The 26,856-nt window shown below is 38.1% G+C and overlaps 1 protein-coding gene across 12 annotated transcripts in view; it reads right to left on the minus strand.

Annotated features, from left to right (window-relative positions):
* The window catches only part of foxp2 (forkhead box P2), a 795,054-nt gene that overhangs the window by 153,312 nt on the left and 614,886 nt on the right, over positions 1-26,856 (minus strand). For all 12 annotated transcript variants that reach the window (XM_087997217.1, XM_087997213.1, XM_087997212.1 and 9 more), the window contains one exon: positions 26,190-26,279. In XM_087997217.1, the coding sequence (XP_087853343.1) occupies positions 26,190-26,279 (90 nt within the window). The remainder of the gene's footprint in view (positions 1-26,189; positions 26,280-26,856) is intronic.

The raw sequence follows: 26,856 nt of genomic DNA on the forward strand, positions 1-26,856 counted from the left end.
GAGGGTGAAGAGGTGGAGGAGGAGGCTACAATGCAGGGGGAGGAGAATGCAAAGTGGGGAACAGCTTTGAAGCTGCAATGTGGAGGTACAAAGGGACGTTGCAAAGAAGAGAAAACAATTCTAAATTTGGAAGCAAAGGAATAGCAAATAACCAGTAGCCGAAACACATGAAAGCATTTAGATAATGAATTCTTTGAAAATGAATATGGAATCCCCATTATAATGCCATTTCACCATTCCTTTGTTATCCACCTCACCAATGAAATGCAGTGAACACATGAAATGCTGTATTTGGATTATAAAAGAAAATCAACACAGAGAATTAAGACTTGTCCATTACAATCTAAGTACTCTTTCAACAACATGGCACATGTACATTACTTCCAGTTAACCTCTCTAGTATTGAAAACTGTGGTATCTCAGGACTTTGGAAATTTTAAAATTTTCTGGATTTTCTTTATCCTTTTTACCTCAAACCAGATAATCAGCTCATATACTAAATTAGTATATATTTTTATACATTCTACAAGTAAAACTGCAATATCCATGCTCTCATTGATGTAGTGCATAGGACAGCCTTACTGCTCATCTGTCCATGATGTGATGGATAGAAACATTATAAAAAGGTGTGAGGATACAGAAGTGTATGTAATGAATTTTCAAAACATAAGCAAGTGTACTAAATAGACGAAGAAGGCTAAGCCTTAATGTGAGTCATTTCTCCTTAAGTCAAAAATCTTTCTCATCACCTGTCTTCCCAGAACCTTCCCTGTGATTTGCATGAAATGAAAATCTTCAGAACTTACATATTTACTCTGCAAGGCTGCCAGCTAGCCAGGTCAAACCGCTTCTGTGGAGATAGCAAATGTACCCTATCCGCTTTCTGTCACTCTCGGGGTTACTTGTGTAGGCACCACATAATGCAAATCTTTCTTTTTTCATGTGACTTAACCCTCTAATCTTTACTGCTATTCAATGAGATCATGGCTCATGTGCTGCTCAACTGCATAATCTAATATTTCCTCACATACATTAATACCTTAAGATACCAAAATTTAAAATCTGAGATCCATAAATTGACAATTGATATAGGATAAACCGCTATTTCCAAATGTTGACCACTCACTGAAATAGGGATGAGGTGGTTAATATTAGTAAGGTTAAAGTAAATGTTAGCCCTGAAATGTGCAATAGTTATGCTTGATTGTTTTCGGGGACAATGAAATACTAATCCAGGGATGTTTATGGTATTCAAAAACAGGAATTGCTGGATAGGTTCAGCAGGTCTGGCAACATCTGTGGAGAGAAATCAAAGTTAATGTTTCAGGTTGAGTGACCCTTCCCCGGAACCCTGTTCTGAGGAAGGGTCACTCTACCTGAAACGTTAACTCTGATTTCTCTCCACAGATGCTGACAGACCTGCTGAGCTTAGCTAGCAATTTTTGTTTTTTGTCTCTGGTTTGCAACACTCACAGTTTTGTTTTTTGGTTTTTATGGTTATGGGAATGTTAGTTCACCAATTGTAACAAAAAGCAACCTACTTAAGGATATGATTCATTGCTACACAGAGCAAGGAAATAAGGGAGACCGAAGGCCAGGTTATTTTTGAGCATACCAAACCTGAAGGTTGAGATAAAAAGTAAGTTAAAAATGATCAATGTGTGATGCAAACTCTGTATCATAAAAAATTATTTGGCTAACTGATATGTTGTCCTTGCATATGCTCAGATTTACTTTCGTGACTTGCACACACTCAATCTTACCACAACATTATTTGTAAGAAGTTGTTCCTAACCTCACTTTTGAAAAGTCTGGACCCAGTGCTTAGATTAATTTTGGACACCCCAACCACCAGAAATATTTTCCTTTTCTCTGTTTCCTCTATAACCTGAAAGTTTCTATCATATCACCCCCTAACTCTCTCAATTTCACATACAACCATAGTTTATGTAACCTTTCCTCAGAGTAACCCTTCACAGCATTCTAGTAAACTTATTCTGTACTCCCTCCTAGGCCAATATAGTCTTCCCATGGTGTGGTGTTCTAGACTGCCCTCAGTAGCCTTACTAGGGCTTTATTTAACTGAAGGAGTAACCTCCGCTCTCTTGGATGATCGTCCTTCAGGTGACTCAATTAATCTTTTTGATTACAGAAAATATATAGAATCCCTATAGGATGTAAAGAGGCGATTCAGCTTAACAGGTCCACACCGACCTTCCGAAGAGCATCCCCTCCAGACCCATCCCCCTACCCTATTCCTGTACATTTTTGGTCTGTGGGAGGAAACCAGAGCACCTGGCGGAAACCCACACAGACACACAGGGAGAACGTGCAAACTCCACACAGATAGTCACCCAAGGCTGGAACCAAACCCAAGTCCCTGGCACTGTGAGGCATCAGTGCTAACCACTGAGCCACCGCTCCACCTCTGTTTTCTTTATCTATTCATGTCATTTTTGGAACAGTTACCAATGTGGTCTTATATATTGAAAGTAAAGTGCCTCAATTTTCTTTTTTTCTTTCCTGTATATATAGTCAGCTGTGTAATTTTTGTATCCTGAGAAAAACAGATTAATTAACATGCATTTAAACATGAACTAACACTGACTTTGTATCACATTTTCATTGCTACTACCATGACACTCATGCTGTACTAAGAACATGGTAATTGAATCAACAAACAGAATAATGATTAAGCTGATATACAACCTACACTCACAATTCACTATTGTGCTCAGCACCCAGCTGGAATCAACTCTGCACTTACCAAGTTGATTTTGACAGACCTTACCAGTAACACCTTAAAATACGGTCAGTTGTCTTACTGCCTAATTCAGCATGGTTACATTTTAAGAGAAGCTTATCTCTGAGTTTTTTTAAAAACTTCACTCAATGGATAAAGGCATTGCTGGCTGCCCAGCATTTTGTGTCCATCCTAGCTGCCCCTTTGAGCTGCCTTCTTGAACTACTGCAGTCCACATGCTGTAAGTTGACCTTCAATGCCCTAGGGAGAGAGTTCCAGGATTTTGACCCAGTGACAGTGAGGGAATGTGTTACATTTCCAAGTCAGGATGGTGAGTGGCTTGGAGGGGGACTTACAGTTGGTGATATTCCCATGTATCTGCTGCCTGGGTTCTTGAAAGTAGTCATGGATTTGGAAGGTGCTTCCTAAAGATCTTTGGTGAATGTCTGCAGTGCATCTTGTATATTGTATACACTGTTGCTAATTGGTAGTGGAGGGAGTCGATGTTTGTGAATGGGATGCCAATCAAGCAGGCTACTTTGCTCAGGATAGTGTCAAGCTTCTTCAGTGTTGTCAGAAATGCACCCACCCAGGCAAGTGGAGAGTATTCATCACACTCCTGACTCGTGCCTTACAGGGGAGTCAGGAGATAAATTACTTATCACAGTATTCCTAGCCCCTGACTTGCACTTGTAGCCAATGTGTTTATGTGTTAAGTTCAGTTGAGTTTCTGGTCATTAGTAACTCCAATGTGTTGATAATGGGAATTCAGTGATGGCAACCCTATTGAATGTAAAGGGGAGGTGGATAGATGGTCTTGGAAATGGTTATTGCCTGGTATTTGTTTGGTGCAAATGTAACTTGCCATCTGGCAGCCACAGTCTGGATATTGTATGCTGTTACTGCATTTAGATGCCGAAATGGACTGCTCCTGGATATAAACAGTTCCAAATAATGCTAAACATTGCATAATCATCAGCAAACATCCCCATCTCTGGGACTTATGATGGAGGGATTGGTTATTGATAAGCAGCTGAGGATGGTTGGGCTGAGGGCACTACCCTGAGAAACTCCTGCACTGATGCCCGGGAGCTGAAATGATTGACCTCCAACAACCACAACTATCTCCCTGTGTGCCAGGTATGACTCTAACCAGTGGAGAGTTTGTCCCCTGATCCCATTAATTACAGTTTTGTAAGGGCTCCTTGATGCCACACTCAGTTGAATGCACCCTTGCTGTCAAGGACTGTCATTCACACCTCACCCTGGGAATTCAATGCTTGGCTGAATCAGATAATAGGTCTTTTTAGGATGGAAATCAGACACCCCTACAATGCAAGAATCCCAAAATGGGACCCTCTTGTGGTGTAGTGGTAGTGCCATTTCCCCTGGATTGGGATGTCCCAGTTCAAGTCCGACCTGCTCCAGAGGTGTGTAATACCATCTCTGAACAGGTTGATTAGAAAGAAAATTGGTTATAGAATAAAAAAAAATCCCAGTTTTCAAGTTAGTATAGGCCCTAATGAGTCATGAAAAAGGAGCTCAGCAAAGCTACATTGTGAATTACTGAGCGTTCCTCCTGCTTTAAGGCCAAAACCACACCTAGCCACTGTCACCTCACACACCAACTTTTCTGTGATTGCAACGCTCCCCCCCCCTCAACCTCTCACTCCCATTGTGCTTTGTTGAGTCTGACGAGTCACATCAAAATGCCTTGTTGCCACTCTGTAGCTTGTTTGGCAAGTGCAAATGAGACTGGACACCTGGAATAGGTAGCCAGTTGATTATTTAAAATCCAAGATTTACAAATACAAAAAAACCCTGCTGATTGAATAAAATACAAAATTAAAGTTTTTTTGATTTATAAAGACAACTGTGAACATTGGGAGTTATTTTGACTTTGTGTTATAGTGTAACATTTTGATGACACACTCACTTCTGGTCTTCATTTCCAATGATTGAAAGATTTGGAAGTGGTAGAACAGGATAACTTTGTTCTAACAGGGATGATGAGCTGAATGGTCTCCTTTTGTGCTGAAATATTTTTAAGTGTTTGCAAACAATAAATAAATGCTTGATTGCATCTTCACACATCTACCTTTAACAATGAGCTGTGTAAAGTGTTTAAATGTAATGCTCCCCTCACAATGGACAATTATTTTTCAGGAAACTGCATGAAAAGACTTTATTTAAGGACACCTGGAAAACGAACACAGCAGAACAAATGGAAGACCCGATGAAAATTTAAATGTTGGGATGGAGCTCAAGAATAGGGGTTTTGTTAGCTTTCTTTTCATATTCCTTTAAACTGAGAAGAGCCAAACTCTTGGTTTTAGCTGGTAGAAGGATCAAGAAAATCATAAAATCATGAAAGACATTTTATAAAGCTGCTCCTTCTAAAACAAAACTTTTCTATAGATTTATAAAACCCATTGAACCTATTGACAAAAACTTCAGCGAAACATTTTGATGTGGTCCCAACAAATCAAACCAAACTGCAAACTGTTCCATAAAACTGCACATCCAGCTTTATGGAACAGTTTTGTGAGATTGTGATGATGGCAAAACTATCAGCGTTCATAGTCATTGATCTTGGAAACTAACAGCAGCTTCTGGTTTCTACATATGCACGGTTAAATGTGAAATTCCATAATTTGTTGTCAGTGACTTCCCATTTGCCCACAGGGTGGAATTTTGAAACTCTCACATAGGGAAAACAATTAGAAACCACTGAGTTGACATAATCTTCCAGTTTTTATGTTGTTAGACCTGCTGACCTTTATGAAGTTACAACTTGTTGTATGAGGTCTAATTGAGTTTTTAAGCAGTATTAAAAGTCATAATTGCTTCTATACAAATTCTTCAGACCTGAAAAAAAATGAATGCTACATTTGTGCAATACTAAATTTCTCTATTCTATGCTAACTATTCTGTAGATTTTAAAATAATAAGTTTTTCTTTAAAGTTTATGATATTTCAGTTTTATTTCTTAAGCCTATGTCATAAGTTTTACTTCACTTCCTTTAAAACTATAAAAACAATGAGCAATAAATCCTATTTGGACTATTTTTGTTTATTATCTCTGAGAATTCTTCAATTTAACTGGCTAGTTTGTCTACTTGATGAAATCATTATTGCTGGTGCCAGAAATCCCCTACAATTGGGGCTAGAATGAAATAGAGGTCAAGAAGGTGAGATCCACATCACAGAGATTGCTGGATGTTTGTGCGGCGTTTCTTTCAAAGTCAGCTTTGAACACACTGTCACTTCACCACTGATAAGAATCTTTGGGTTAAGATTTTGTTAATTTGTTGCCTTCCTTAGCATGACATTGTCATTAACTCTGTTCTACGGAGCATTTGACTATATGCATCTGTGCTTACTTTAGTAACGTTTCACCTATTCCAAACCACACTAACTATTTTTCCAAAATGTGAATCAAAGTATTTTAAACAGCTTGAGCATTTTTACCTTCACATTTTACACCATACATAATGTCAAGGATTGCACTGGGACTGCACAGAGCTATTCTCCCCCAGTACTGGTCCAGTACAATGTTGAAGGGGAAAGGATTCACAGAAGTAATTTACATCACATGAACTAACATGGATATTAAGAAAAATGAAACATGACGCAATGTTTTCTGCTATGGGATTAACAGCCCTGATAAAGGACAAAATGTATTTTAAGGAAACAATTTAAATGTAAAGTACAAAATTGATACAGTTTCAGAATCTAAGGTGTTGCTATCAATGATGAATGTGCTGGAAAAACTGACAGTTAGTTAGCTGTCTACCTCCACGTGACTCAAGGATATCTTAGAAAGTCAATAGTTTGGAAATGACAGTAGATAGCATGCATGGATAAAGGGTTAACATGCTTATTGAAATAGTAGACACAACAAAATTAAACAAATGTTTAACATTTTCTTCATTAATATCAGCAGTGATTTTTCAACTTTTAACTTTAAAAAACTCTGCATACATTTCTGGTACGTGGATCGTATAATTTGTTTAAAGGTGAACAATGTGTCATACAGGTACTGACTTTTGTTTGATATTCTACATTGTGCCAGACAATTAAATAATTACTGAAGTGTATTGGAGCATTACTAAAATATTGTTACATTTCTTGCATATGATTTTAACATAATAACACGTGATAATGTGTCCTATCAATAAGGATATTGGTAATTATACATAGATTAGATTAGATTACCTACAGCATGGGAACTGGCCCTTTGGCTCAACAAGTCCACACTGCCCTTCTGAAGAGTAACCCACCAATTCCCCTACCCTATATTTACCCCTGACTAATGCGCCTAACAAAATAAAATATTTTCTGGTTTAAAGTCATGAGAGGCAGGTCATAAACACAGGAGAAATAATAGTTAAAATGGGTCAGGGAAATTCAAAATCACTATCATTTTTTTCTTAATGCAAGTAAAATTGTAAAACACCTGTGGAACTTTAAACTTTGAATGCAGCTTTTACCCTGCCTGAAGATCACTCTGACTGGTCCGAACCATGCGGACTTTGTTTACCTGAAATAGTTTTTCATTCCGGGTTATAAAGCCTGCTGAGCAGCATAATCTAAGCAATTCAGCTGCAGCACTAAATCACTCCAGCAATGATTGTTCTCCCCCACCTTTTATGTTCACACCACATACTATAATAGTCATGCTTCCTCCAAACCCCATTGCCTGGACAGTGATCACCTGCCCCGGACCATAGGCAGCATTGACCAAGCCTCTCCCACTTCCCTTCTGGAATCAAAGGCAGCATGCGCTGCACCTAAAGAGCACACACATCCCCTCACTTTCTCCTGAACTATAGACAGGGTAATCTTCAATCCCCAACCCAACTCCTGACCATACTCACTGCCATGTAACACCGTTCTCCCAAATCACTTTCAGGGAACGCCTGACTTCTATTCAGCTGATTTTGAAAGTGTGGACAATGTTAGGAGTGAACATATTTAAGGTGTGAGGGGGTGAGGAAGTGGAAGAGGGAGATTCAACATTGTCAGGGGTGAGGGAGAGGTTGAACACTATCAGCTAGGAGGATGGGGATATGTACTGCTAGCAGTGAGAATGGGAGGGTGCTGGAATGAGATATTGATTATTGATTCTCAGGAAGGTTGCCCTCCCTATTCTCATGAAGTGTAGGAAATAACAGGGCCTGCCTGGTCTGGTGTGGGTAAAGCAAACCATTTTCTGGTCTAACCAGAAAAGTATCTTGCAGGTAACAAACTATTGTTCATTATAAGTTTGCAGCTGGTAACATGTTACATCGATTTGATAAATATTGTTACACAGACTTTGAGGACGTCAACCAGATATTAGGTGCCACTTGATTGAGATTCTAAGCTGTTCTGCCCACTAGCCTATATGACATGATCATGGTGGTGCTTATGGCACTCCTTAGCACTAACTCTTGTAGACCCAGAAAGAATACAATTCAAACAAGCCTCTGATGTTTTAACTTAATAGAACATGATATCTACTGTAGCAAAATGGGGACATGGTTTGGCTTCCTCAGACTATTTCACACTATGAGTGACCAGTTGGATTTCAGGTACAAAATACACTTCTGAAGAATTTTAGATCAGAAGTCCTAGCCAGAAATGCAAAGCTTAATCCTAACTGAAATAAGTAGCAGTGGGAGTGATAAATTGAGCCTAAATGCCACTTCTCAGAAGATTTAGATTATTGTACTTTAATTGAAAAAGTAGAAGACACTGGAATTATAATAAAATGTCCAGCAACATTTTTCCTGGATTGAAAATGTTTCTACTAAATTACATTACAGTTTTAGCCTTATACATCTACTGAAACTAGTGTGCTAATTAGCCTCGTATTGCTTTTAGATCAGATAGAACAGAACAGCTTTTAGTTTGCAGACTCCTGTTAGCTCATATTTCTTCCTGCACAAATTCTGAATGTAGTTAGCAACAGATAAATTATTTACTTCAAACTTATACATATTAAGCCCACTGGACAGATTGTGCAACAGCTTTGATATTGACTGGTTTTCACCCTCAATTCACACATATAAAATAGCTGCAGCCGACAAAAAATTGTGGAAATGCTAAATTTCCTTAGCTTCCTGAGGAAGTAGAGACGTTACTGTGCTTTTCTGACTGTCATGTTGATATGGGTGGACCAGGAGATTGTAGACCCTTCACAGAACACAAATGTCTGCATTTAACTTTTGTGCCCAATGTTTGTTTTGTTCAATATTCAAGAGGTTAAATTAAAGTTTCCAGTATTGTGAAACGTGGATTTCCAAGTTTAAAATGAGCATTAACAGATACTCTGAAAATATGCAGTAGTAGCTGAGGTAAATTTGAGGTGATTTGAGTTTAACCTGTATCAGTTTTACTAAAATTCAGCATGGTATTTCTGCTGGGCAGCTTCAGCGTCTACCTCGTGCCTCATTCATTGATGCAAAATCAGTTTCCAATGACGTGTACAACACTCCTGCACATTTCTGAAGGTACATTGGATGAAATGTACATCACCCTGATCAGTTAAACTTGGAAGTTAAAGGTTAAATCTAAAATTATATTTTGTGGAACCAAGATGCACACAAGTGCTTTTGGGCAAGCAGCAAATGATAGCATGTTAATGACACCCTGCTTCCGCCTGGGAGGGATTACTGTCATCTGTTTGTGGAACCAAACAGGCAATGGATGGGGTAGAGTGGATAAACAATTAGTGAGCCTTAATAAGAAGAGGAACCTGTCTTAACATCAAGATGCAGTTTTATTGCATGGTTGTACTGTGCACAAGTTACACTAACTAGTTAGTTAGATTTACTAAAACCATCAGGACCAACAGATGACATGCTGAACAACATCAGGATTTAAGCTCAACTCATTAATTCTCTATCCAAGACTATGTGACATCATCAGATTGAGCAGTACCTAATGCAGTCTCCAATATTGGCCCCTTCAGAATCATTACACAACAATCACCTCAATGTTTTCTGGTTTCTCATCACAGGCATAAAAAATATATACTTCAGTAGTTTGACTCTGATAGGGTGTCTTATATTCATTCTAGCACGTTACATTAATAATTATGCAGTACTGCAGCTTCAAAGGAAAAATCCAAGCTGCAAGCATTACTTGCTTATAATGATTTAACATTCAAATCCACACAACATTTTAACTTTCACATTTTAATTTTACTGTTATAACAACTGGATTGTGAACATTATTTATTCATGATTTCATCATACTCTACTGATGATTCAGATATTTAGATAAAATCTTAATTTTTATGCTTAACTTAGTGGATGTTTTGCAGATTGTATTAAGATTGGCAAATAGAACATAAGTAAAAACAGTATGATTCTAATGGACAAAGGATACCAGTGATGGAACTGATTAAATGCTCAGCTTACTTACAAATTAATTTTTTTGATCCAATCCTTCTCTGATTTATTTCAATGCTTAAATTCTTAATGCCTTTACTTATGAACAATATTTCAACTTAATACTTTTCCTTTTTACAGTGAAAACATAATATATGGTCTTATCTGGTACTTTTGTAAATGAAACAAATTTGACTATTTTACTTGCAGCTTTTTATATCCACTGTCTCAAAAATCAACTCTAATGGCTCACAGCACACAATATTCAAGTCTATTCTCAACATAGTAACTTCCTTTTATGTTTTATCTTAATTTCTAACTCTGAAACTTTATGGGATAACACGGTATTTACAAGCTTAACTTAAAATGGAAAGTGGTTACAACAAAATACCAAAAATCCTATCACAGGGTTAAAAATGTCATAAAACTGAAAACTGGAGTGCATGTGCTACTGAACATGAATTCTGTCTGGTACAAATTCCCCTGTGTTTTGTGCTTTAGGCCTTCCTAAACCATGTGCAAGCCACTGACAGATCAAAGAAACGAAATATACCTAAAAACAGAATTGAAGTGTGAGAAATTAAATAACTCAAACAGTATAGACAAAAGTATAGAAAGCTTTTTTTTTGAAGATCATGGATGGTCACATAGATGATGACAAAAAAAATCTGGAAGCTTTAAATAGCTAACATTTTACCATTTTTGTACTGAGTCCCACTTACTGTTGGCCGAAAGTGTTTCTCCCCAAAGTGGATTGCAGCTTAATTCAAATGTGCAATACACTGAAATCAGCATTGAATCATTTTTTACTTACTAGAGATCAGATTGTGAGGTCACTTTTTGAAAGAATCTACAGGTGAAGTAAAGGCTCCATGCATTATGGAATTCCTACAGGGTCAGAAAATTCTTAACTTTTTTTAAAGATCTCCAGATCTATGTTTTGATGCCTTTTTATGAATGTTCTTCACTGCATTGCCTTAAATGTATTTATGGAACATAAAGGTGATGAATCCATACCTAATTTACAGAATAGCTGTTTGTATATAAATAATACATAACAACAAAACATGGAAATGAAGTGGGTGAGAAAGCAATCCTACCAATAACATTTTGAGGAGATAACTTGGATCAATAATATATCAGCATGCAGTCAGCATGTATTAAGATTAATGAGTGTGGCTGGTTTTGAAGTTTTCAAATATAACATTTCATGGTTGTTGTGATACAAGTGTAGAGAGCACTTAGTAGAGTCCTCTCATACCACCGCACTGAGTCAACCTAACAGCTACAATTATGCAGCTCTTCTTTGGAACTTTTCTCAGCCCAGTTCATGTTTGATCACTTCAAAGCTGAAAAAAACATTTTATTAAAGGACTTCCATCTTATTGAGTAGACTTCAGATGCAATCCACATCTAAGAAAATATCTGTTCTGTAAACTCTACTCAAGTATTGACAGATGTGCCAACTTGCCACACTGTACTGAGATAACTCCTAACAGTTTGAGTTTGACTTATTGTTGTCACTTGTACCAAGATACAGTGAAAAGTGTTGTTTTGCATGCTATACAGGCAGATTGTAACTTAGTGCATCAGGGTAGCAGAACAGTGTAAAGTACTGTGTTACAGCCACAGAGAGAGATCAGAATTAACATTCAAGAGGTTAATTCAAAAGACTGATAAAAGCAGAGAAGAAGCTGTTCTTTAATCTGTTTGTGCATGTATTCAAACCTTTGTATCTTCTGCCCAATGGAGAACAGTGAAATAGAGTACAACCAGGGTGGGGGAGGTCTTTGATTATGTTGGTTACTTTCCCAAGACAAGGGGAAGTACAGATGGAGTCAACGAATGGAAAGCTGGTTTGCATGATGGATTGGGCTATGTTCACAAGTCCCTGTAATTTCTTTCAGTTTCGGGAACAGCGGTTACCATCATGCTGTGATGCATCCAGACAGGATGCTTTCTATGGTAAAAGTCTTTGTGGAAATGCTAAATTTCCTCAGCTTTCTGAGGAAGTAGAGACGTTACTGTGCTTTTCTGACTGTCATGTTGATATGGGTGGACCAGGAGATTGTTGGTGATCATCACTCACAGGAACTTGATGGTCTTGACCATCTCCACCTCAGCAGCATTGATGTAGGTAGGGGCATGCCTTCATTCTGCTTCCTGAAGTCAATTACCTGCTCCTTTGTTTTGCTGTTGTTGTTGGACAGATTGTTGTCTTTTCACCATGCTGCCAAGCATTCAATCTCTTTCCTGTATTCTGTCTTATTGTTGTTTGTTTGAAATTCGATCAACAATGATGATGTCATCAGCAAACTTATAAATGGAGTTGGAGTGGGATGTGGCCACATACTCATGAGTATATAAGGAGCATAGTAGGGGGCTGAGTATGCAACCTTGTGGGGAAGTCAAGAATCCAGTTATGAAGGGGGGAGCCAATGGTCTAAAAAGCAATTAATATTTAAATAAAACAATATGCACGTTCTGAAAAAAAATCAACACTTACTGCCAATGGACTTTTAAAAAGATTGTAGGATCTGGAAAAGCATCTCCACAAGAAACTAATCTGTTAGCCTTAGGCTGTGCTCTTTTTGGAACCAGAATCCATCCATTAGGTTTTGAGATATATTGTTTACATGACCAAATTAACATTTGGGGGCATAAATGTTACCTCCTTCCCATCTTTGGCAACATGGGGATAAGCAGGCATTACTGTCCACTGCATATAGCTACCATTAAGTGACTAACCATATCAGTAGACCCTGATGATTTTTCCTGCTTGTGGCTAAGAGGAGCTGACTCTAGGCTACAAATCATTTGGGAAGTAGGGACCAAGTTTTGCTAAACCTCTTCATGTTTCAACCCTGAGCTTCATCGTAGCAAAGAAAGATGCAATAAACAAACAGGCGACTTACACATTGGAGTTGTGATCACAGAATTTTACAGCACGGACAGCCATTCAGCCCATTTGGCCTGTATCAATTCTATTCCATAATACCAATTCCCTGCCTTTTCCCTATATTCCTGCACACCAAACCTAATACCATATCTAACACTTCCTTCCCTTACATCTGTTATAGCCATAGTGGCATAACGTAGCTGGGTGGCACGGTGGCTAGCACTGCTGCCTCACAGCGCCAGAGACCCAGGTTCAGTTCCCGCATCAGGCGACTGACTGTGTGGAGTTTGCACGTTCTCCTTGTGTCTGCGTGGGTTTCCTCTGGGTGCTCCAGTTTCCTCCCACAGTCCAAAGATGTGCAAGTCAGGTGAATTGGCCATGCTAAATTGCACGTAGTGTTAGGTCAGGGGTGAATGGAGGGGTATGGGTGAGTTGCGCTTCGGCGGGTCGGTGTGGACTTGTTGGGCCGAAGGGCCTGTTTCCACAGTGTAAAGTAATCTAATCTAATCTAATCTAATGTCAGTGCACTGGATCTCCCAAAAGACCACAGGCATTGCTGGCCGCCATATAACTAACTGTGCTCTTCTTCCACCTCATGGCCTTTTTTACCATGTACACTTTGTTTTAGCTGAGTCTTTCTCAAAAACTCATGAACTGTATTCTCTGGGGTATCTCCCAATGTTTTGAATTCAGGGTGCTGCCTTGTCCCACACTGTTAGCGGGATGTTAGACAGATCAGGACAGTGGCAGAAGTGGCAGATATTAGAATGTTAATGCCAGAACACACCCTTGAAACTGAGATTCCATTATAAGATACTGGTTTACAATCTCAACTTGGTTTCCCTGTTGATTTTCAGCACAACAGAATTAATCTCATTCAAAAGATAAAGGAATTTGAAGCTTAGTTTAAATCCAGTGAATTGAATTCATTTGATTTTTTATGATAGCTTTTTTAAAAACTCAAAATTGGACCCATCAACAAAATCAGTTATGGCCCTGGAGTTTTTGCTAATAGTTCCAATTTGTGGGTCTTCAAGGGAGCTCTTAAAGTTAAATTGATTTTCATTAGGCACAATTATAAAAATAGTATAAAAGTCACATAGTTTATTAAGAAATTGGTCAATTAAACTAATAAATTGTCCTGTAAGGTATATTTTTAAAATAAAGTTATTTAAAAATCAGGTTACTGGTGGACTGGTGACTTTGACTAAAAATATTTTTTTTAACAATTTATTTGCATTTTACTGTTTTAAGTAATGTATCATTATTCTGAAATAATATTCTGAAATTTCTTAATACAAAATCTGAACAAAAATACCATCACCAACATCACTCGTAGTAACAGTGCACAATTTACACACGTGGAGGGAATTCACATTACCAGTGCCATCAAGTCCATTCTCTCAGCGCCTGAACACTGCTATTGCTACAAAAGACAATATGTCCCAGCTTTTTGTCAGTAAACTGGTGATCTTATTCATTTCTGTTTCACTTCTCTATACTCAGCATAAATATTCTACGGGATAGAGTCCAAAAGTGAGGTTAATGAAGGTGCTAATCTTCAAAACAGCTGCCCATAAAGTTATAATGATCTCCATGGTATCGTTTTCCTCTTTCCCAAAGTCAGTTCAAATCTGGAGCCAAGTCAAAGGATTCTTTTAGCAGCAGTGATGTATACAAGTAGATAAGAATCAATCACATTGAAATATTCATACACAGCAAATTATGAAATTAAAAGCATTTTGTAATTTTCACTTTTAATTTAAACTTTCAGATAGTGAAATAAATTACATTGGTTGGATTAAAATAGAAACTAAAAGGCAATTGAACAAGCTTCTAAAAAGACAATTTTTTTGTTGTTTTCTATTAGGGAGAAATGTGACATTCCAGAAGTATAATGTTAGCTTTTCATATATTTAAAATGAAGTTACAATGGCATTAAAAACTTAATTGTACCTCAAGGTGTAACATTTTTCAAGAAGTTCTAACAATGAGATTAAAGCTTCAGACAGAAGCTCCTTTTAATTTAAATTCATTTCTTGGGGTGGAATCTCAGCAATGCACCCTTTGCAGGAGGGTAAAATTACTGACAACAAATCTGTATTTCTGTGCTATTTTATATATGTGTGGACTTTAGACGTTTTTGTCCATTTATTTGGAGTAATGGTGTTGAATGTTATTACCACATTAATAGTCTGTAATGTAGGAAGAGCTGGGCCATTATTTCAGCGTTGTAGCATGCAGATTTACAATTCAGCATTGCATTTTGAAAGCTCCAACTGTAATGGTCCAGCAAGCTACTCAGTTCAAGCATAATTAGGGATGGGCAATAATTGGTGACCTTGCCAGTGATGCCCACATCCCATAACTGTATGAAGAAAAATACTTGTTTTTCATAAGTTATTTATGTAACACAAGTATGGAATAAGGAAAAGGGACAGAAATTTATGGAGATAAATCACCTTGGGAAATTATTTCCCCTGTGCCAGATTTTGAAAAAAAGAACAACATTGGAAGAAAATATTGCTGATTTATTCATCAATATTTGTTGTTCTGCCGCAAGGCTTTTCATTTCTAAATTAATGGACACAAGCAGAAGGTTGGATTAAAAATCGGAGTTTTGCTTATTGAGACATTGCTCAGGTAATTAATGGCGAAGTCATGAAGCATTCTGTAGTAAACTTGAAAAGGTGAGCAATTTCTTTTAGGATAACATCAGATCTTGAAGTTTAGCACAGCAGTAAAAGGTGAATTGAGCACAAAGTGTGTTTTGTCAGAGAGCATGTATGTCGCAGTCATTGTTGGACATCTAGCACGTGAGATGATGTGAAAGACAGACCACAAATGCAGGAAATATAACAAGTGCACAGCCTTCACCAGGTGTTAACTCAGACAGCAAAAGTACCATACAATCATCTACTTAGACATAGCAGAGCAATGAATGAGTAGCCTCAGGAAGGTTGCAACCATGGTGCATCACTTTGTCCATACAGGCAGGACACCATTAAGATGTGAAGGTCAACACTGCATTTAATGTTGATCGTTTTTTTTAATCCATCAAGGACATTTTCATTCTTTCACAATTGAAAAAGAGCTGAGGCAGTAAAATATGTTTAAAGTGAATGATTTTTATTCTAAAACTTCTATAAAGCAGCAAATCCTCTCTCATGACATGAATAATATAATTTAGATAACCCTGTAATTTTTACTTCTACTACCTTACGTGCTACATTCATGCTAACAATTCCACGTGTCATTTGTAATTCCTAACTACTACTTTATACATCCTCAACTGTTAATTTACAGCAATATTCATGCCTTACCTTTACAGCCTTTAAGTTGTGTAGCATTTTCCAGACCTCCCACTGTGTCCTCAAAGCTGTTAACAACATGATGATGGCTCCTGTGAGTGGGTGCCATGCTGAATATTTGGGAGCCTCACTCTCCAAAAGAACTATACCCACAATCCTTCATACAAAAGCTTGCGAATCTGAACGCTCATCAGCAAAACATGCTTTCACAATTGTTTTGATACTTTTTACCCCTCCATGCACAGACAGTGAATAGATTAAATATTGAAATGGTTAAGCTTTTGCAATTAACAGAATCAAGGATATTTGAAGGCTGGGAAAATGGAGTTGAGGCAGAAAATCAACTGTAATTTTAATGAACATTGAACAGCCTTGATGGATAGAACAGCTTACTCATCTTCTTAATTCTTATGTTTTTGCTGTCCAGACTTCAACTGCATATGCACTGCTGCACAATTAGACTGATTAGTTGACTCACTAGTTGCTCACAGGTGTGGTATAATTGGTTGCAAAGTTTTCATTTTTTCAATCAAAATTACATTCTCTACAATAGCACGTTTAAGATGTATTTACCTATCATAATGTTACCAGATTGGTAACATAGGCTTTTCTTGCATACTGAAGCCATATAATTTAATGTTCCTATAACAATATTAAAATGACACTGGCATCACCTGGTAGTTTGATTCACAGAAAATCACCAACTTTCCAAAACACATCCTGGATTAATATTTTAAAAACTGGATTGTAAAATTGAGATTTTACTGGTAATTCCACAATGTGTATATGTTTCTCTAAGCTATCGCATAACACGAAAGCTGGTAAGTTGAAAAATTAAATTTTAAAGGTGGAATTTTCTTCTCCGGTGTCAAGAGTATTGGTGAGTGTGATGACTTAACTAGGAGAGAATTGAAAAATCTGTTTCTTGTCATTAAGAGCAACATGTGCAGTTCAGGTCCTCACTGCCTTGATGACAAGATCACTTTCTTGCCATCAATTGGTAGAAGCCTACATACATGTATTTTCATTTTAATAATTAACTCGCTTGTAAGAATTAATCTCCCCTTCCCAATAAACAACTGTTCAATCAAGATACAGGGAGTATACACTGCCCCGCTTGCACCTTCTCACTTTAAGCTATTGGATGTAAAATCTTGTTAAGTGGTGTGGGATTTGTCGTAATGTTGTTTACTATATTGTGGTACCTGACCCAACTGATGCCATTTTGGCAAGACCTCTCCACCTCTCAGACTTGAAAGGCCATCCCCAATTCAGGATTCCTATCTTTTAATCTGCTTTTGTAGTCAAAGTAATTACATGGTTCGGAGAAAGCGAGGACTGCAGATGCTGGAGATCAGCATCCAGAGTGTGGTGCTGCAATTCTCCTGCTCCTCGGATGCTGCCTGACCGGCTGTGCTTTTCTAGCACCACACTCTCGAGTCTAATTATATGGCTCATCCAGTTCAATTTTTGATTTATGATAGCTCCCAGGATATTGACAGTGAGAGAATTTAGCAATAATAATCCTGCTGAATGTCAAGGGGAAATGGTTAGGTTCTCTGTGATTGGAGATGATCATTGCCACTTATGTGGAGTGAAAGTTACTTGCCACTTGTCAGCCAGCGTCTGAGTATTATCTAGCTCTTGCTGCATTTTGACATGGATTGATTGCTCCAGTATCTGCGCAGTCACAAATAGTACTGAGCATTGTGCAACCATCAGCAAACATCCCCACTGCTGAACTTATGATAGAGTGGAGGTCATTCATGGAGCAGCTTAAGATGGTTGAGTTAAGGACACAACCCTGAAGAATTCTTGCAGAGGTGCCCAAGAACAGAAATGATTGACTCCAACAGTCATTTTCTTTTATATTAGGCATGACTCCAATCAGTGGGATGCTTCCCCCTCTCATGCCTTGTTTCCCATCAAGTTTAATTTTCCTTGTGTTCTTCAATGCCTTACTTGGTCAAATGTTATCTTGATGCCATGTGCTGGAACAGGAGGACTACTAAAGTATTACTCCAGTAATCAAGAGGCCAGTGATTGTACCATGTTATATTGCCTTCTATTCACAGTTAAGCAGAATGTCAACTTATGGTTGTCCATTGGCATTCTCAAGAGTTGCATGGTTGATGGGCACCTCAGGGCTGGAATGCATTATTACCCTCCAATAGACATTTTAACTTCAATTTTATTAATTCTAACTTTTAGTTACATTACTCCTTTAAGGGGCTGGTATAGTTTAATTTGGTTTAATTTGCCTTTAAGTGGCTTAAAAGGCCTTCCTCAGAACATCAGGAAAGGTTTTGCTAAGTATTGCTTATGTCAGTACCTCTGAAAATCCAGAATCATGTCCTATCTTCCACAGATGTGTGGCATAACTTGTCCAAATAGGTTAATCAAAAATTATTTCATTTTGCTCATGCTATTTAATTCTGATCTCACCTCATGAAGGACTCAGCGAGGCCATATCGTGACTTGATTGGTATCTTGCAAGTTGTGAGATTGTAGCTTCATATAAAAGACAAAGATTACTAGGACATGACTCTGCGAGTTGGGTTGACAGGGCTATCTGGGATCTGTCTCATGTCAAGGTCGTATTGGGCAACCTTACATGAGAATCGGATGACCAATGTGCAGTGGAAGGGATATTGACGTGCTTTAAGCTAAGTATTACCATGTCTCTCAAGCCCCTGCAAAGCTCCTGTCTTCTCAACCAACAAGCAGATGTGTCATGACCCTCTGTAACGGTATTCCTCCAGCTCAATGGGCAAGTTTGCAGGAGTGAAATATGACTTAACCAAGGTTGTGTACTTTTTTTCATTGTTTTCACAATTCTACTAAAAATTGAGGAAGTGAGGCAAAGGTCAATCTAGCAGCTTTTGTTGTGTTCTTACTAATACAAAAAAAGGACTCCAGCAGAGATGACTCCATCTGCAACACAGCAACAGAAGCAGCAGCCATCAACAGCGGCCACATAGCTTCCATAAGGAAAAGTAACACAACATGAGTCACTGGGGAAGTGAAGAGCTTTTTTGTGGAATGGAACCTGCAGGCTGAGATGAAATATCTACAAATGACTGAGTGCCACTCCAGAAGACGATTCAGGACATCATGAGTCATCATGCCATATCTATGCCAGTTGCTTGATGAAGACTTGTTGTCATAAGGACTGGGTGGTAATACCATCCTGGTAGCTCTGAGTGTATTGCTGCCCACAATCTCTTTGCCTGTGGATTGTTTCAGGGAATGACTGAGGATGCCTGAAGCATTTCATAATTGTCAATTCAGAAGTGCATCTGAGATGTCATTAAAGCACGATGTGCAAAACATTACTTATTCAACTCACTTTCCCTGAACAATGCCAGTGAAGCAACAATTGCGTTAGGATTTTCAATCATTACTGGTTCGCTACAGATGGAGGATGTAATCAATTGTACCCACATAGCGATCGGGAGCATCTGATCTTGAATCAACAGCCTTTGTGAATGGAAAAGGATTCCAATTACTCAGTGTTCAAATTGTTTGTGACAAAAAAAAGCTAGAAAGTGCAGTTCTGCATTGGATATCCAGAGAAGTTGCCACACTTAAGGATATGAGTCATGAATGGATTACTTGCATGTTAATTTACCATCTTTGCAGATCCAAATGAAAGAACCAGATCAACACATCACAGTCCACACTATTGGAAGCATTATCAGTGAGGATGCTCAGGCATTACAAGAGTACAGATAGGGCTCATCACAGATATGCAGGGACAGTGAGAATGAAAGGAATATAATGAGTAGTCACGGGATGTGGGACTACTTGGTAGCATTCACCCTGATGTGACTCATGTGTCTTTGGTGTAAGGACCATTCTAATACAAGCATCTAAGCGGACTGAAAGTGCTCACCATAACACAGCTGCTTTAGTGCTACCAGGGAAATGTTTTCATATACATTTTAGTTCTTTCAGAGATGGGGTTATCAGAGCCACATTTATAAGGACAAATTGACATTTTAATGTTGAGCTAAATCAAAGACAAATAAAATTCAATCCTCGAGGAATGTAGCATATAGCAAGTACAGGACTCAAGCCAACTGGGATTATAAAATAACAGCAACAAGAAAAATTTTAACCCAGTTCTATCATCCTGGAAACAGGTGGCCATGAGATTCTATCTAGCCACTCTGACTGCAAACTACTGACACGTTTTCATCTTGTTGACTGTTATTGTGGCCCATCTCAAGATCCTCATCTTCCTTTTCAGAGGTTTCCTCTTACTCCTTTGCTACAATAACCACCCTCTGGTAAACAGCACAGCATAGCACTATGATGTGGGGCACTGTGTGAGAATATACTGCATTACACCACCTAACCAGGCCAGGCATCAGAACCTTCTCTTCATGACAGCCATGGTCTGTTCTACAATGGCCCTGACTGAAATGTGAACCATCCCGTATTCTTCCTTGGTAATGTTTGAGGATTTTTAAAAGGTCTCATCAACCAATGTGAAATGGTTATTTCCCTTACAGCCAAGAATCTGGGTGAAGAGATTTAAAAGAGGATGCCTGGTTTCTGCTAGCATTGAGTGTCAGAGTCCTCTGGCATTTCTTCCTTCACATGTCAGTGATGTGCTGAACTGAGCTTGTCCTTGTGTCTACTTTAACTACTGTGCCTGTTGAATATCTTGGCCTCTGAGATAGTCCTCCTCCTCAAACGTGGTTCTGGTGTAGAGAGGCTCAGGCCAAGGCCTCTTTTGCCATGTCAAGTCCTGCATGCACTAGTGCTACAGAAGAGGAAGAGCTACAGGTTCCATTCCACAAAAAAGCTCTTCACCTCCCCGATGACTCATGTTGTGTTACTTTTCCTTATGGAAGCTATGTGGCCGCTGTTGATGGCTGCTGCTTCTGTTGCTGTGTTGCAGATGGAGTCATCTCTGCTGGAGTCCTTTTTTTGTATTAGTAAGAACACAACAAAAGCTGCTAGATTGACCTTTGCCTCACTTCCTCAATTTTTAGCAGAATTGTGAAAACAATGAAAGAAAGTACACAACCTTGGTTAAGTCATATTTCACTCCTGCAAACTTGCCCATTGAGCTGGAGGAATACCTTTACAGAGGGTCATGACACATCTGCTTGTTGGTTGAGAAGATAGGAGCTCAAACAGAACTGAGGATCTGGATATGAGGCAAGTCCCTTGTCTTGGTCGTCTCTGCTCTGTTTTCCTAGTCCTTAGGTATGGATCAACTGCATTGACCTGTGCTGTAATATCAACCCAAGCTGCACATGTCTGTTGAGATGACCTATTGGTGGAATCACCTGGGAAGAGGATTTCTCATCTCTCAGTGACCTTGTCCAGCAGTGAGTCTGGGAGCCAGCTTCAACTTCAGAGCATCTCTGGGACAACCACCACGTGGGAATATTTCTGGCTTGCATTGGCTGGCCTTTAAATGTGCCACTAGATTCTTTGCCAGTGGTGAGAACTTTCATCTTACACATTACGTGAATCATCGAGTAACTTATACAAGCTCTCACTTGCAATGATAATGAGGTATGAAGCTTCTGATCAAGTGACATAATTCACACCGGAATTAGTGGGTGTGACATCGTCCGTCATGCCTGATACCATACTTCAGCGTCAAAATGGAAAATCACAGTCTAAGGGTGTTTTGAAGAAGTCAGATGTATCTTGACTTCAGGTATAACAGTAAAATGCATTCTTCTTAAGTGCTACAGAATGACTTTTGCAATTAAAATGTAGAGACAATTCACTGATGATTTGTCAAATTTCACTTTTTGAGGAATTGAGCTTTCAGTGATAAAAATGAAATATGTCCAAAACAATGAACAGTATGTGTTACTGATAAACTGGTTAAATAAAAAGATAACAATGCATGTTTTGAAGATAGAGTGCAAGTTCATGCATATGTCATTAGACCCACACATTCTACAATAACTATAACTCATATGATCCTACTACCACTATTGATAGTCTACAACTACAGAGCAAATTGGCCCATTTTACAAACTGAAAGTTTGCAAAGCTTTCAGACCAAGGTTTACATGATCTCATTGTGACTCTGGTAAAAATATTTCTGTCCTGGTTTAGTGGCTATGCCTCTAAGTCCATTCATGGATAACTAAATAGTTTCAAAAAGCTGAATGCAGTTCAAGTTTCTGTGTCAAGCTTATTTTGCTACAGTGTTGTCCATTTTACTGGTTACAGGCTGGGGGGAAGAAGAATGTAATTTTACATGACATCATTGGATTGATTCTAACTGCATGACTGACAATTCCTTATAAAGTTTGAGTCGTGGGATATTCAAAATGCGGGATGTCCAGATAACTTCTTCCTGGGATATAAAATACTGCATCTGTACAAATCAGAAAAGATCTCGCAGTAACTTAAGAAGAAACTTGTCTGTTTAAAATACCTAATAGGAAAACATTTCTTGGAAAAAGCAGTTAAGATTATTGTAGACTCACACATGGCAAGATATACAAACAATTCTTTTGTTTCCTGGAATGTTTCAAAGCTATTTCCAAAATGTTAGCTTAAATTCTTTGGTAGTGATGGTTGCTTTTTCTTTTACTGTTCACATGAAGAATTAAGTTACAGACTACAGCAAATATGTAATTATACTGTACAATTGCCGTACTATAATTACTGAGAGATTTCCTTAATATATTAAGACCTGAAACAAGATCTATTGTGAAGTTCTGCCACTCACAAAGAATGGAGCAAGAGTTTATGGAGAGACAGGATAATTTCAGCAGTTAACTGAAATTAACAGACAAGTGCTAAATATTTCACAGGCATAGAATATTATTCCCGCAAGATAAGGTTAGACCTTCTCAGGCATTGGGAAATTGGACTTAGCCATAAATTGGAAATTTAACACATTAGAACCTGCAAGTACCATTTTAAGAATAATGATTTTCATGCAAGTATGAAAACAGATTGTTAACAAGATGTCCAATCATGAGCACTTTATAACGGAGTTCAATTTTGTTGTCAGATATATGTATTATTATTTATGACCATAGCAACATCCAAAAACATACAGCACTATTTTCCACATGTATGCTGATGATGCCCAGCTCTATTTCATTACCACAATTCTTGACACCTCCATTGCTCTGAAAAACGTTGTAAGTTTCTGCTCAACATTAAGTACTGGCAGTGTGGAAATATCCTCCAAGTAAATATTGAGAATATGGAAACCATTGTTTTTGGGTCATATCACAAATTCCACTGGTTAGCCATCAACTCCATTTCTCTCAATGGCTAATGTCTAAAACTGAATCACACTATTTACAGCCTTTGTGGTGTATTCGATCCCAATATAATGTTCCAACTACAGTACACACTATTGCAAGAACTGCTTATTTCACCTCCCTAATATTGTCCCCATTTAAGCTCATTAGCTGTTGAAACATTCATTTGTTTGACTAATCAAAGGCACTCTTGTAAATATGAAACATTCAATAAAGTGCTGCCCATGTGCTAGCCACCTGTTCATACTTCACACTGTCCTCAATGACCTACGATGGCTCCTGCTTAAGCAATGCTTGAGGTACAAAATTTTCATTCTTGTTTTCAAATCTTTCCATTGTCTCCCTACCCCTTCACTCTAAACTGAAAACCTACACTCCTGAGCTCCCATGTGTTCCTCCGATGCAGGCCTTTAATTCACAATTTCAATCAACCCATCACTGGCAACAATACCTTAATTTGCTGAGACATTAATCTCTGGAATCTCCTTTTTGAACATCTCCGCCTCTCAATTTTCAAAACCTCTCTGTTTGAACAAGCATTTCATTATGTACCTTAATATCTCCTTCTTATGGCTTGAAGTCACATATCGCTTTGATGTTCCCGTGAAGTGCCTTGGAACACTTTGCAATGCTAAATGCGCAACATAAAAACAAGTTGTTGCTATGATGGTGGTGATTGTATCAATTCCTCTTCAAATAATTCGCCTTTAAACCTGTGACCCCGAAGGTCAGGTGTACATGTCAACTGGTGAGTCATTGAGTTTTTCTAACTCAGTGTAGGCATTTCCTAATCAGCAAGGCTAGGAAGAGTTTGATCGGCATGCCTCAGGTAATAATTGGATAAATGAACCACCACCATCATGCAACTCGAGCTGATGTTTTATTTGCAATTACAATGCCTTTGCACTAAACCAAATAAGCTGTCTAATTGTCCAAATATCCTGGCACAACAGTTATTTGGGAGAAAATGAGGACTGCAGACACCGGAGATCAGAGTCGAGAGTGTAGTGCAGGAATGATGGAGGGTTTATGCCAGCAACATCGATTCTCCTGCTCCTCAGATGCTGCCTGACAGGCTGTGCTTTCCCAGCACCACACTCTTGACACCAGTTATTTGGTAAGGTCCATCAATCAATGTTTTTGAAGCAAATTATATTAGTTATTTTATATTTTGAAAAGTGCAATTATTTTGTTTTTGTATAGCTCTAGTTTTGCTTAATGCTTAACAAGTGATGTTAATTCAAGAACAGTGATCGAGCAAATTACATACTTTATACTGCAATTTTAGTGGCAGAAATTATTCTACTCATTTCACTAAACAATTCTGTCAACAGTTTGGAGTTCTCACTAAACACACATCCTATATGCCACTAGACCGTAATTAGTTATGCAGGGGTGTGACTCCAAATGAAGGTGTTGGCATTGTAGCACTCTGTGAAAATATTAACTATGAGTTAACTCCAATTTTCTCTTCTCTAATTAAATGCACATGGTACTAATGAGCTAACCTACTGTTCCTTGATAGCACTAATTAGCTGAGAGGAGAGCACACACTCACACTGCAATTTAAACCTAAAAATAAGGTTGAAAATATGCTAATTGCTGATATAATTTAAAACAGAACAAGTTGAGGAATTGTCATAATAAGGGGAATGGACCACATTTCGGTAAGATAGTGAACATTTCTTTCTGTTCTTGTCTTGATGCAAAACAACACAAAGGAATGTTTTGATTGGTGTTTTGCAGGGTCACTAAAGTTCCTGTCTTTACAAGTAAACAAGAAAAATGATTCAACTTGAGCAAGCATCAAGAAATGCAGTATGTACCACTACCAATTCCATGTACAACTCTATGTAACAACATAATCAGATTACTTATGATTTCCTCTTTTAAATAATACAAATGGAAATGTTTTCCACACTTAATGCAAATCGTTGTAAACATGCTTTTGTAGAACCTGCAAAGATAGTTTCATAGTGGGGCCCTGTATATGTAATTCGCCCAGCGTTCTTCCACTTGATCCCAGGGTTAATTTTATTTTAACAATTGAAGGGACTGCTACAGATCTGCAGTGATGAGAAAGTAAAGATTGTCTACCCCACTTTTAGAGGTCAAAACTCCAACAGCAGGTGTAATCATCAGTGGGCATTAGTCCAGACGTAGCAGGTCTGCTCTCAGCCTGGTAATGAATGTGTAGTAAATGGCAGAAGTTGTTTTTATTTATCATCTTATACATACTTATTAAGCATATTATGCACCAAAGATATTTAGAGCTAGTCATTCATGTTATCATTGCTTGACAACAGAATGTTGTTTTATCATTCAATTGTAGCATGCAAATGTTAAAACATTTAGGAAGCAGCCTTTCTCCATCTCAAGTACTGCATGGTAGTAACTTAAACAAATGGAGTCTTAAAAATCATGCTATATATCATAATCTATTTGAAGAAATCATATGCAGGGCCAATTGTATGAATCCTATTTTACCATTTGTGTGCACGCACTGGAACATAATATTCACTTTTAAAAAAGTACTCAAGTTTCTGAAGATTTTCAATTATTGCTGTTACAATAGATCAGTAATAGCCTGCTGACCTGTAATGTTCGCTGTTTGTCGTTTCCCTTTGGAGATTTCAGACCACTGGTTTGCTGCTGAAGAAGAAGCTGTCTTGCTGCTTGTAGTGCCTGCAAGCCAAAAAAACATTATTATTCATAAAGTTTGTTTCCTTAAGCTGTGATCTCAATTTTCTGACTAATGTCACAGTAATTTTGGATGAACATAAGATGAAACTACTTTGTGTTTCAATCCACCTTTTTCTACAACAGCCAGTACTTTTCCCTTCAATGTTTATTTTCACGTTATACAGTCATCAGTTATTACTACATCAGTTAGTTTCCCTATGCTTTTAGAACACATTCAAATATTTCTTGATACAAGTTTCTTTTTTAAACCTGCAGCTGACCAGGAAACTGCAACATATGCAGTCAAGAGTTTCTGCAGAACACTACAGGAAGAGCAAATCTTATAGTACATTACAAACTGATGTAAACTGCATCAATAGACTTATTTCCGCTAGGGATTCATCCACTGTGTGTGTGTTCAACAGAAATGACCCCCTCCCCCTCTTATTACCATAGATTTGCATATTCATAATATCATTTTGGTGCAGAAGCGCAAGACTTCAAATGTTACTGGAAGCTGTAATTAAAATTGACAAATCAACATCAGATATCTTGGAAGTGGATTAACGCGGATCCTGTA

This window comes from Chiloscyllium plagiosum, unplaced genomic scaffold (assembly GCF_037043375.1).
Source record: "Chiloscyllium plagiosum isolate Xiang-an unplaced genomic scaffold, Cpla_swu_hap1 HiC_scaffold_19, whole genome shotgun sequence".
Classification (NCBI taxonomy): Eukaryota; Metazoa; Chordata; class Chondrichthyes; order Orectolobiformes; family Hemiscylliidae; genus Chiloscyllium; species Chiloscyllium plagiosum.